The sequence below is a fragment of the Pogoniulus pusillus genome, chromosome 15 (genome assembly GCF_015220805.1).
Source record: "Pogoniulus pusillus isolate bPogPus1 chromosome 15, bPogPus1.pri, whole genome shotgun sequence".
Taxonomy (NCBI): domain Eukaryota; kingdom Metazoa; phylum Chordata; class Aves; order Piciformes; family Lybiidae; genus Pogoniulus; species Pogoniulus pusillus.
This window is the reverse complement of record NC_087278.1, coordinates 21196114-21209528: the sequence shown is the minus strand read 5'-3', so window position 1 is coordinate 21209528 and position 13415 is coordinate 21196114. Positions and strand designations below refer to the sequence as shown.

The following is a 13415-nucleotide window of genomic DNA, read 5'->3' as shown; positions in this document are numbered from 1 at the left end:
GCATTTGTTCTGTGTTCCAAATGACATAAATTAATGCTGAATCTACTCCCCTTCTGACTCCACTGTGGAAGGAGAGTGCAATGGGAAGGCATGACAGTGACAGTTCATGCTCTTTACAGTCTTCACATAACAGACTTAGTCATAGTACAATAGCTGCAAAAAGAAACCCTTTTTTAATAGACTACATTTGAAAAGACACAGATCAAATACAATTTAAGACTGCAGTGGAGTATCAGTGGTATAAAAATAGAGAAGAAACCCTTTAGATAGAAAGGAGAGTCAGGTGTGGCAGTCAAAGCAGAATTTGGGCCACTGACCCTGCCAGGCTACCATTATAACATTTTCAAACCTGAATTTTAAACTCTTTTAAGCATTTTTGAAGTCATTTTAGTGGCTTTGTGGCAGAATACCAACAAAATTCTGTTTCCTAACAGCAGAATGGGCACCTTGCTGGAGCATGACATTTTCTCTCTCTGTTCACTAAGCTCAAGTTTATCCTCCTCCCATCATTTGTTTGATGAATACCTTATTTTTCATGAATTTGGAATGACTTCTGTACACCTCCATCTGCTTCATCTCCTCTTCACGTTCCTCTGTGCTCAGAGCCCCATTTGACTTCAACATCTGAATCTCCTCTTCCAAGTCCCGGAGGCCACGCTCCATGGAAGAAATTTTTGAATCCTGAAAACGATTAGAAGAGACAGATGAAGACACAGTTAGATGATTTGTTAACATCCCACTGGAGTCTAAAGAGAAAGGAAAGGATCTTAGGCAGGGATGCCATCCAGAGGGACCTGGACAAGCTGCAGAGGTGGGCACAAGGCAACCTCATGAGGTTCAACAAGACCAAGTGCAAGATCCTGAATCTGGGTCGAGGCAGTGCCAAGCACAAATCCAGGCTGGGCAGGGAATAGCTGGAGAGCAGCCTTGAGGAGAGGGACTTGGGGGATGCTGGTGTATGAGAAGCTCAACAGGAGCCAGTAGTGTGTACTTGCAGCCCAGAAAGCCAACCAGAGCCTGGGCTGCATTAGGCCCCCAGCAGGGCCAGGGAGGTGATTCTCCCCCTCTACTCTGCTGAGATCCCACCTGGAGTACTGCATCCAGTTCTGGAGCCCATATTGCAAGAGGGATGTGGAGATGCTGGAACATGTCCAGAGAAGGGCCAGGAGGATGCTCAGAGGGCTGCAGCAGCTCTGCTATGGGGACAGACTGAAAGAGTTGGGGCTGTGCAGTCTGCAGAAGAGGAGGCTCCCAGGTGACCTTCTTGTGGCCTTCCAGGATCTGAAGGAGGGCTACAAAAAAGCTGCTGAGGGACATTTTTGGCTCTCAGGGAGGAACAGGACTGGGAGGAATGGAGCAAAGCTGGAGGTGGGGAGATTCAGAGTGGATGTGAGGAGGAAGTTGCTCAGCATGAGAGTGGTGAGAGGCTGGAATGGGTTGCCCAGGGAGGTGGTTGAGGCCCCCCATACCTGGAGGTGTTTAAGGCCAGGCTGGATGGAGCTGTGGCTAGGCTGATGTAGGGTAGGGTGTCCCTGTCCATGACAGGGGTTTGGAACTGTATGATCCTTGTGGTCCCTTCCAACCCTGACTGATTCTATGATCTGTGGGACACGTAACTCCTTTTGACATTTACTCCTACCTACAGAACCCAGCACACATGCCTTGACTCAGCATCTGCCTGAGTGCTCAAGTGCTACGTTGTCCATTTTTTATGCCTTCCAAAGAAAGCAAGAGTCCAGTACTGAAAGAAAACATGGTTAGTGGCAGGGACACAGTATATGATGACTAAATGCAGGAAATAAAGGTGCCTTGTCAGCATAAATCAGAGAAACCTGATTCTGATTAAATGAGAAAAAAAAAGCTTGCTGTTACAGGTAATTTAAGTGAGGTCACAAATGGACAACATTGAAAACATCACAGAATCATCACAGAACCATCATAGCCTGGAGAAGAGGAGGCTCAGGGCAGACCTCATCGCTGTCTACAACTCTCTGAAGGGAGGCTGTAGCCAGGTAGGGTTGGGCTCTTCTCCCAGAGACAAGCAGCAACAGAAGAAGGGGACACAGTCTCAAGCTGTGCCAGGGCAGGTCTAGGCTGGATGGGAGGAGGAAGTTGTTGGCAGAGAGAGTGATTGGCATTGGAATGGGCTGCCCAGGGAGGTGGTGGAGTCACTGTCCCTGGAGGTGTTGAAGCAAAGCCTGGATGGGGCACTTAGTGCCATGATCTGGTTGATTGGCCAGGGCTGGGTGCTAGGTTGGGCTGGATGACCTTGGAGGTCTCTTCTAACCTGGTTGATTCTGTGATTCTGTAATTCTGTGACTTCTAAATTATAATCTATTAAAGCAGTCAAGTTTTTTTATTCCTCTCTCACAAAATATTTCGTCTTTCCTTAAATACAGGTAAGATGTGAAGCTTCTCTCCACTTTTTCCATAAGCTAACCTTTCATCCATTTTTTGGCTGTGATAATGCACAGAAGATTTTCACATATAGGTTGAGATGTTTCCAAAGGACCTAGTCAGACCTGCTTAATTGTTTATGCTTAAGGGAACATCACTCAATTGGTCTTTTGCAACCAAAAATTCACAGAGGAAGTAAGGCAAAGTGAAATGCTTTAATTTACAACTTATTTTGTTTCAGTGCTTAGATCACTTCCCAGAAATGGCAATGTTTCCCATCTGATGGTATAGATGGTTTATTGTTACCAGATGGTCAATTAGTCTTCATTACTATCGACCACAAAGATGACTAATAGAAGAAAGAGCAGAAAGGTGGGAAATGACTGTGGAAAGCACTAAGATGGAATGGAAAAGCTTGGAAGGGAAAAAAAATAACAGGAAAATAAAAAGGCAAAGGTAAAGAAGAAGGGAGAAAGAGAGGGTATGAAAATATATCCTTCTAATATAGGCTGGATATTAGGAGGAAGTTATTCACAGAGTGATTTGCCATTGGAATGGGCTGCCCAGGGAGGTGGTGGAGTTGCTGTCCCTGGAGGTGTTCAAGAAAAGCCTGGATAAGGCACTTAGTGCCATGGTCTAGGTGACTGGATAGGACTGGGTGCTAGGTTGGACTGGCTGAGCTTGGAGGTCTCTTCCAACCTGGCTGATTCTATGAAAACAGAAGCCAACAAAGGCAGTTTCTAATGTTTTAACTGTTCAAATCCTGCCTGATGCACTTTATGGATTATTCAATATAAAATATGATTGAACAAAGCTACACAAACCACAAACTCCAGCTGCAGCTCCTGAGCCCTTGGCAAATTGCCACTGTTCCATTAAGGTGCTCAGGTTAATGATTGAAGAATTCAATCCCAAATTGATGTAGATAAGTCAGGTTTATGATGGCAGGCAGACATCTTTCTAGCTGTATGATCCATCTTCTTAAATGGGTTTTGACTTAGCAAATTGGTAACTGTGTTGACACAAAGAATGCAAAGCAGCAGTTCAATACTGGGTCTATAAATAGAAAATAACCCACATAATCATAAAGCTCCACTAATCCATCCTGCCCATCCTTGGAATACAATGGGCTCTTGCTTCAGTGACAGAGAGCTGCTCATGCTGCTGCAGGCAAGCAGAAGGCAGGTTTCTACTGTGGCAGGTAGCAGCTCTGCCTTTTAACAGATCAGTTAATTAAAAAATATGTTATGAAAAAAGAGTGATTTGAAATGAGAAGACTGACAGAAGCATGGAGCATTTGGCAGTAACCTTTCCTATGTGTGCTGGTAGGGCATAAATCTTGCCAGGCAGGTTTAATCCTGGCTCCCCTTCTTCTGTTGTGCTGGAGTCTAGGAGTGAGTCAGATGAGTTCTGTGTTCAGTTTTGGGCTCCCCAGTTTAAGGGGGACAGGGATCTGCTGGAGAGAATCCAGTGGAGGGCTACAAAGAGGATTAGGGGACTGGAGGGTATGGCTTATGAGGAGAGGCTGAGGGACCTGGGGCTGTTTAGTCTGGAAAAGAGAAGACTGAGAGGGGATTTGATAAATGTTTATAAGTATCTGAGGGCTGCCAGGAGCAGGGAGACAGGCTCTGCTCACTGCTCCCTGGGATAGGACAAGGAGCAATGGGTGTAAATTACAGCACAAGAGGTTCTGCCTCAACACAAGGGGGAACTTCTTTACTGTAAGGGTCACAGAGCACTGGAACAGGCTCCCCAGAGAGGCTGTGGAGCGTCCTTCTCTGGAGCCTTTCAAGGCCTGTCTGGATGTGTTCCTCTGTGATCTGTGTTAGATAGTATTGCCCTGCTCTGGCAGGGGGGTTGGACTGGATGATCTCCTTAGGTCCCTTCCAACCCCTAACGTTCTGTGATGCAATGATCCCATGAGCAAAGCCTTGAGGGCTAGGGGGGCTTAGCACCATGTGCCAGGTGTCTTGTGCTGCCCTCACTGTACCTGCATGGTCAAAGGAGGCAGGAAGCTTTGAAACCATTGGCCAGAACAATGGCACTGGTGCCTACTGGCCAGTTTGATTTTCAAATCAACTCTATAAAGGGGGATGATTTAGGAACCACACCTTGCTGCACCCTGCCTTTGCTGCATTCAGCCTTCCTGCACCCTGCCCTTCCTGCACCCTTCCTTTCTGTATTCAGCCTCTCTACACCGTGCCTTTCTGCACCCTGCCTTTCTGTATTCAGCCTCTCTACACCGTGCCTTTCTACACCCTGCCTTTCTGTATTCAGCCTCTCTACACCGTGCCTTTCTACACCCTGCCTTTCTGTATTCAGCCTCTCTACACCGTGCCTTTCTGCACCCTGTCCTTCCTGCACCCTGCCTTTCTGTATTCAGCCTCTCTGCACTGTGCCTTTCTGTATTCAGCCTTTCTGCACTGTGCCCTTCCTGCACCCTGCCTTTCTGTATTCAGCCTTTCTGCACTGTGCCCTTCCTGCACCCTGCCTTTCTGTATTTAGCCTTCCTGCACTGTGCCCTTCCTGCACCCTGCCTTTCTGTATTCAGCCTCTCTGCACTGTGCCCTTCCTATACCCTGCCTTTCTGTATTCAGCCTCTCTGCACTGTGCCCTTCCTATACCCTGCCTTTCTGTATTTAGCCTTCCTGCACTGTGCCCTTCCTGCACCCTGCCTTTCTGTATTCAGCCTTCCTGCACTGTGCCCTTCCTGTACCCTGCCTTTCTGTATTCAGCCTTCCTGCACTGTGCCCTTCCTGTACCCTGCCTTTCTGTATTCAGCCCTTCAGCTTTCCTGCACTGTGCCCTTCCTGTACCCTGCCTTTCTGTATTCAGCCCTTCAGCCTTCCTGCACTGTGCCCTTCCTGCACCCTGCCTTTCTGTATTCAGCCTTCCTGCACTGTGCCCTTCCTATACCCTGCCTTTCTGTATTCAGCCTTTCTGCACTGTGCCCTTCCTGTACCCTGCCTTTCTGTATTCAGCCCTTCAGCCTTCCTGCACTGTACCCTTCCTGTACCCTGCCTTTCTGTATTCAGCCCTTCAGCCTTCCTGCACTGTGCCCTTCCTATACCCTGCCTTTCTGTATTCAGCCTCTCTGCACTGTGCCCTTCCTGCACCCTGCCTTTCTGTATTCAGCCTTTCTGCACTGTGCCCTTCCTGCACCCTGCCTTTCTGTATTCAGCCTTTCTGCACTGTGCCCTTCCTGCACCCTGCCTTTCTGTATTCAGCCTTTCTGCACTGTGCCCTTCCTGCACCCTGCCTTTCTGTATTCAGCCTTTCTGCACTGTGCCCTTCCTGCACCCTGCCTTTCTGTATTCAGCCTTTCTGCACTGTGCCCTTCCTGCACCCTGCCTTTCTGTATTCAGCCTTTCTGCACTGTGCCCTTCCTGCACCCTGCCTTTCTGTATTCAGCCTTTCTGCACTGTGCCCTTCCTGCACCCTGCCTCTCTGTATTCAGCCTTTCTGCACTGTGCCCTTCCTGCACTCTGCCTTTCTGTATTCAGCCTTTCTGCACTGTGCCCTTCCTGCACCCTGCCTTTCTGTATTCAGCCTTCCTGCACTGTGCCCTTCCTGCACCCTGCCTTTCTGTATTCAGCCTTCCTGCCTCTCCTCGTTTGCAGCTCGTTGAAGGCAGCTCACACCTGCCAGCTTAGCAGCATCTCTTCCCTCTGCCTGAAATATGTTATAAGCTACCCTAGGATCATCATCTCGAGTTTGAAAGCATCTTTCATACAGGAGTCTTACTGAGGGACCAAAAGAGTGGTGAGTACATCTGCTGGAGTGAATGCCAAGACTCCATAGGCACAGTTAGAAGCCTTCCTGGTCTCACATTCCTACTTTCCAAGTTCTGATTGTTTAAACTGTTGAATTCTGTGCAACTGCTTCCCGTCGACCAAAAATCCAAACAACCCCAGGGAATTTTCCTGACTTCTGAATATTAATAATAAAAATTATATTCATTAAGAGTCATAATTCATAAAGAACAAACTACTGCAGCCTTTGTGCAACCATTTACCTTCATCTCAATAACAGTTTGCAGAGCCTTTGTCTTGGCTGTGTCAGGAGCGTTTTCAAATCGACGATGGATCTCCTAGAACAGCAAGAAAACAAAGTGTTAGCCTAATGGCATTTTGTCCCACTTACCAAACAGAAATGGAATTACTAGAAGCTTCTCTTTCTAATAGCATCATTCAGTGATGCTTTCTGATGCTACCAGTTCATATGCTTTGTTTTCTCATTTCTCGTATGGAAGGAAGAGTCAACAGTCTGTACTCAGCACTGCTCAGGCCACACCTTGAGTGCTGTGTCCAGTTCTGGGCTCCTCAATTTAAGAAAGATGTTGAGGTACTTGAATATGTCCAGAGAAGGGCACCAAGGTTGGGGAGGGGGCTGGAGCACAGCCCTGTGAGGGGAGGCTGAGGGAGTGCAGCCTGGAGAAGAGGGCAGACATCACTGCTATCTACAACTACACGAAGGGAGGTTGTAGGCAGGTGGGGTTGGTCTCTTCTGCCAGGTAAGCAGCGACAGAACAAGAGGACACAGCCTCAAACTGCCCCTGGGCAGGTTTAGGCTGGATGTTAGGAAGAAGTTCTTCACAGCAAGAGTGATTGGCATTGGAATGGGCTGCCTGGGGAGGTGGTGGAGTCCCCATGCCTGGAGGTGTTTAAAAGGAGGCTGGATGAGGCACTTAGTGCCATGGGTTAGTTAATCAGAAGGGTTTGATGACAGGTTGGACTCAATGATCTTAGAGGTCTTTTCCAACCTGCTTAATTCTGTGATTTCTCCTACAGTCAACAGACAACTTGAGAGGCTCTGGTCATATATCATAAGCATCCTACAGAGCAGAGTGAAGCAAAACTATCATGACACCACTGTTTCACGTCCTAAGATCTGAGCAGGCTAAGCAGACTTTGCTGTTGGCCCAGATGCCATCTATCCGCCTGTACCGCGCATGCCCAAAGAAGGGGCAGGCTGCATTCCTATCTGATTTGCTTCCCAACTCTCAGGGAGTAATTTCTCTTCACCAGCCTCCCATGCTGTTGGTCTTCTGCTTTTCCATCTGCCTACAGCTTCTTTTTTCCTGCAGTTCATCAGATATGGCTTCTACCTCTTCAACAGGTTTTAAATCAAGTGTGGCAGTCACTTTAGTGTGAATATGCTGATGTAAAAACTAAGGAGAGGGAACATGCTACACTGACATGCCCTTCCCAGGAGGGCACCCTGACAGCCAGTGCTGGGCTGGATGTTCTAAAGGCAGAGAGTCTCCTCTACCCATCATGCAAATGATGTCACATGGAGCACTGATAACACAATGGGCTCAAACAGGGAGCCTAAATCACCTAAGAAGAGAAGACAAGCTGATACTGATCCTTCTGAAAGGGCTCCCAAAGCATCTTCAGGACATGCAAGTGGTTCCAGTCAGAATTAGGAGTGTCCTGCCTCCAACCAGATGGAGGAGAGGGAAAACTGGGTTTTTTGGGCTATCCAGAATGATGGCTTGGCAGGTTGAAGAGGAGAAACTCGTCTGTATTTCTGGTGTGACAAACGGATCTCTGCTCCTGCAGGCATTGGAAACTGAGCACCAGAACAGAAGCCACAGTTTGCTTTCACTCAGAGGGGTGGAAGGAGTCACTGGACTCAGCTGCTCCAGAGCTGGAAACACAGCCCCACCATTTTGACTGGTCCTGGACTAATCCAGACTTTACTGGAGCAGAGTGGAGCTCCAGAGCATCTGCAGTGAGCAGTCCTCTGCGTGCTGCAAAGCAACCTCACCCTGAGTGAGAATGGACAGTGACTGACCTGTGATGTCTACTGTTTGATGCTGATTGCTGCTGGGCATGATGTAGATGGTATAGAATAAGGAGTGGAGAATGTCACGGATTGAGCTGAACCTGCTGCTGTTGTTCATACCATGCTGCAGTCATGGCAGCTTCAAGAATGAAAGTGTTGGCTGCAGCAAAGCATTGCGGAGCTTGAAGTTCAGACTGCAAGTGGGAGGCTTCCTGTTCTGGTTGCTGCTTCTGGGTTCTTGGGTGTTGGCTTTGGGCAGGCATGGCAGTGGAACAGACAGCAGCTGGGTAGCTACTGGCTTGGGGTTTCTGTTTCACGGTGGTTTGTGCCCTGTGTTTCACGGTGGTTTGTGCCCTGTTTCACTGGGCTTCTTCTGCAAATAAGCTAAGGTCATCATTTATTATTATTAAAGAGATTATTAGCTGAAGTAATTCTGCATTGTGCTTACAACATCTTATCAGATACTAAACTCTCCTCTCGTTATCTCAGCCCTGAGCTGTGTGTTAGTCTTCTCCTTACTTTGGGTTAGCCCTTGCACCAAACCATCTCAAGACTGTGGCATCTCTGGGATCATCTCCTTGGCAAAGCTGTAAGTTTTTCTGAAGTAGACAGCAGTCTGCACCTTTTCCTGCTGCTTCCTGCCCCCACCCTCAGAAGAAGAGAAGCTATCAGCATATATGATGTCATCAACATAAAGTGGATCAAAATCAGTACATCACTTTTACCTCCTGCTCTGTTCTCAGCATATTTACTGAGACACATCAATGAAACTACTTTTCCAGTCAGTCCCCACTACTTACTGCTCAAGCTACCACCTCCTTAGAGGTAATGGAGAGATTCATTTGGTTGTGCTGCCATACATAATAGTAAGGCAGAAGCTCAGCATGAGGTTGAGTTAAAAAATGTCATTTCAGCTAAGCATAGGACAGTCTGCCACATGCTCTGCTCCTAAGAACCTCACAGCTTATCTTACTATTGATGAGAGACAAAAATCCTGGTGCTACACATGCCTTAACAAGAATAAACTAAGATGAGCTTCTAATGCTGAAGACCAGCTTAAGCAGTTAGAGATAAAATGGGGTGCAGATCCAACATCCTCCACCCATTTCTCAGTGCTCTTTAGCAGTACCTGTCATAAGAAACCCGACTCTGCCTCGGGGCCCTTGGTCTTCCTCCACAGAGGTTTATTTCAGCAGCCTTCCTTAAGGTAGCTGTGGTATGTTTTCCCTTGTTTCCATCTTAGCCAGCTCTAGTGTGTTTATTCAAGACAAAAATGCCAAGATACTGAGTCTGCCAGTCCTTCTCACAAGCTCTGGATACAGGGAGCTTCTGCCTTGTCACCAGCACAATGCACAGACACCTTTCCAACATCTTAGCATGTGTGCCTCCAGGTAGACTGAAGCCTTGAGACATTTTCAAAGGATGCTTTTGCAAAACTCAAGTGATAGGAGTGGCTTCCTCCTAGAAAATGTCCACATCTGATGTTTGCAGAGTGGGCTCCATTTGCACACTCATCAAACGGCATTGGCTGGAAAAGCATCCAGATACTTCACTGCTTTGGAAGAGTATCACAGAATCACAGGGGCTGAAAGGGACGTCAAAAGCTCCTCCACTCTGCCCCCCATGCCAGAGCAGGATCACCTATACCAGATCACATAAGAATGCATCCAAGCAGGTCTGGAATATCTCCAGAGAGGGAGACTCCACAACCACCCTGGGCAGCCTCTTCCAGTGTTCTGTCACCTTCATAGTGAAAAAATTCCTCTTCATGTTTCCATGAAACTTTCTAAGCCTCTTGTCCTGCCATCAGGCATCACCCAACAGAGCCTGGCCCCATGCTCTTGACACTCACCCTGCACATATTGATAAACATGAATGAGGTCATTAATAAGTAGGCCTGGAGTGAAGAGCACTCTTTGGCTGCCCAGGGAGGTGGTGGAGTCACCATCCCTGGAGATGTTCAAGCAAAGCCTGGCTGAGGCACTTAGTGCCATGGTCTGGTTGACTGGATAGGGCTGGGTGCTGGGTTGGACTGGATGATCCTGGAGGTCTCTTCCAACCTGGTTGATTCTGTGATTCTACAATTCCCAAATTGAAAATTCTAAGCTTTTGCTTCAGAAATGCCTGAACCTCTCTTCCTGTCTGCAGTGATGCTTTGGCTTCAGAAACGCCTGAACCTCTCTTCCTGTCTGCAGTGATGCTTTGGCTTCAGAAACGCCTGAACCTCTCTTCCTGTCTGCAGTGATTGTTTGGCTTCAGAAATGCCTGAACCTCTCTTCCTGTCTGCAGTGATGCTTTGGCTTCAGAAATGCCTGAACCTCTCTTCCTGTCTGCAGTGATGCTTTGGCTTCAGAAATGCCTGAACCTCTCTTCCTATCTGCAGTGATGCTTTGGCTTCAGAAATGCCTGAACCTCTCTTCCTGTCTGCAGTGATGCTTTGGCTTCAGAAATGCCTGAACCTCTCTTCCTATCTGCAGTGATTGTTTGGCTTCAGAAATGCCTGAACCTCTCTTCCTGTCTGCAGTGATGCTTTGGCTTCAGAAACGCCTGAACCTCTCTTCCTATCTGCAGTGATGCTTTGGCTTCAGAAATGCCTGAACCTCTCTTCCTGTCTGCAGTGATGCTTTGGCTTCAGAAATGCCTGAACCTCTCTTCCTATCTGCAGTGATTGTTTGGCTTCAGAAATGCCTGAACCTCTCTTCCTATCTGCAGTGATGCTTTGGCTTCAGAAATGCCTGAACCTCTCTTCCTGTCTGCAGTGATGCTTTGGCTTCAGAAATGCCTGAACCTCTCTTACTGTCTGCAGTGATGCTTTGCACTTCCCTAAAGCAAATGTCCTACTTCTATCATCTTAAGTAATTCCACTGTGATTTGGATGACATAACCTGCCGAAAAACAACACCTCCCACCTCTTGATTGCATAGTGAGGATTCCAGCAGCTTGCCTATGGTTCTAAAGGGTCTGAAAACAGGAGCCCAGGCAGGTGAAACCTCCCTAGAACACAGCTATGACTGTGGCTGCTGAAGGAAGGCTGTGCCTAGGTAGCTTTAATTGTGCAGTATAGCTCACACACTTATCTTTCAGAGCCAGAATGGAGAAACAGTCATCTCTCTGATGTACCCAGGTTCTAGAGGGGACATACACTATACAGGTGAATGGGAATTCTTATCTTCAAAACAAGACTTTGCACAATAATTAAAGGCATAGGGCCATGCAGGCCTGTCAGGATCAGAAAAAGTCAAAGTTAATCCTCCATCCCTTGCATCCCTTAGCATTCAGATAAAGTAATAAAGCACTACTCCTTTGTTCTGCCCCCACACAGACAGAACTTCCACACATAACTGTTCCATAATGGAACAGCTTTTATATGTATTTCATCATAGAATCACAGAATGGGCTGGGTTGGAAGGGACCTCCAGATCTTATCCAGTCCAATCCCCTCTGCACTCAGCTGAGACATCCTCAACTAGATCAGGTTGCCCAAAACTCTGTCCAGCCTCACCTTCAACATCTCCAGGGATGGAGCCCCAACCACCTCCTCAAGCAACCTGTTCCAGTGTTCCAGCACCCTTACGGTGCAGAACTTGTTCCTGACATCCAATCTCAATCTGCTCTGCTCCAGTCTGAAGCCACTGCCCTTGTGCTGTCCCTGCAGGCCTTTGCAAACAGTCTCTCTGCAGTCTACTTGTAGGTTCCACAGAGGTACTGGAAAGGCATTGTTAGGTCTCCCTGGAGCCTTCTCTTCAGGCTGAATACCCCCAGCTCCCTCAGCCTGTCCTCCTAGCAGAGCTGCTCCAAGCCCCTGATCATTTTCATGCCTCTCCTCTGGACCTGCTCCATCAGGTCCATGTCCTTCCTATGTTGAGAGACCCAGAGCTGGACACAGTACTCCAGGTAAGTCTCACCAGAGTGGCAGATCCCCTCTCTCCATCTCTGGCAATGCTGCTTTTGATGCAGCCCAGGAGGCCACTGGCCATCCATGCTGCAAGCTCACACTATCTGTTCATGTCCAGTTTCTCCTTCATCAGCATCTCCAAGTCTTTTTTTTCCTGCAGGACTGCTTCCTATCATAGAACCACAGAATCAACCAGGTTGGAAGAGACCTCCAAGCTCAGCCAGTCCAACCTAGCACCCAGCCCTGTCCAGTCAACCAGACCATGCCACTAAGTGCCCCATCCAGGTTTTGCTTGAACATCTCCAGGGACAGACAGCCTGTATTGATAGTGAGGATTGTTCTGGCCTCATTTTCATGTTTTTATGAGGTCAATGATTCCTTTTTTTTTAAAGGTATAAAAAGTTTTGTGCCCCATGCATGTTATTCACTGTCATTTATAACCACTATTAAAAACACATACCATATTTCTTTCTCAGTTTAACCAGTGGCAACCTGGATGTTTCTGTGATGGTGTGACTCTGTATAAAGAAAACATGATGCATGCTCTCAAGGTGCAAGAGCCCCACTTTCCAAACTTGGTTCTACAAGAACTCTATGAGTTTTAAAACTACTTTTAGATAAGCCAAGGGATTCTACTAGGGACAGAAATAGTTAAATTATCTTGATTTAAATCATGTTTTTCCTGCTACCCATTTCTGAAAGGTCAAAAGGAGCAGCAGAAAAAGCAGAAACAAAACTGCTTTAACTCATGAGAAGGATGTCCTCTAGCAAGCTGGTAGCAAGAGTTCAGTTATTGAATCAATCTATCTATTACAGGAAAGCAAAAAACTTCTCTCTACAAGTGTGTCTTCTTTGTGTTACAGAATCTTGGAACTGGACAAAAGTGTTTTTGAGGTAACTCTAATTGCTCCCTCCAATTAAAACCTCTAAATCCTTCTCTGAGCCTGGAGCAGAAAAGGGTAAGAATTTTAACACATGCATGGAAAAAAAGCTGCTTTGTAAAACTTGTCACACTTAATTACAGTCTGCTCAGATAAGGTAAAAACCCTTTCTCTTCACTGGGCATTGTTCAGCAGGGCTGCAGTGCAATGGTACATCCACACGGTATGGCTTGCTGTGCTCCTTGCAGCTGCTCTCTGACCAGCGCAGTATCAAGTTCAATAATCTAAAGCTCAGTCAAGGATATGAATGTCGTAGCCTGGGGCATCTGATCACTGCTCTGAAAACATCTACCCTGCGTGGAGACACAGCAGAAAGTGCTCACAGAAATTCAGTGGTACTTGCTAGAATGAAGGGAGTGCTGTTCACAGTGTCACAGTATCACAGTATCACC

The 13415-nt window shown here is 47.2% G+C and overlaps 1 protein-coding gene across 16 annotated transcripts in view; it reads right to left on the bottom strand.

The window, feature by feature from the left end:
- Positions 1 to 13415, bottom strand: part of ERC1 (ELKS/RAB6-interacting/CAST family member 1) — a 317339-nt gene that overhangs the window by 237053 nt on the left and 66871 nt on the right. For all 16 annotated transcript variants that reach the window (XR_010305042.1, XM_064155686.1, XM_064155694.1 and 13 more), the window contains exons 4-5: positions 6413 to 6487; positions 526 to 681 (exon numbers count right to left, since the gene is read on the bottom strand). Coding sequence is in view for 15 of the 16 variants with exons in the window: in XM_064155686.1 (XP_064011756.1) it covers positions 526 to 681; positions 6413 to 6487 (231 nt within the window). In the remaining variant the exon portion in view is untranslated. The remainder of the gene's footprint in view (positions 1 to 525; positions 682 to 6412; positions 6488 to 13415) is intronic.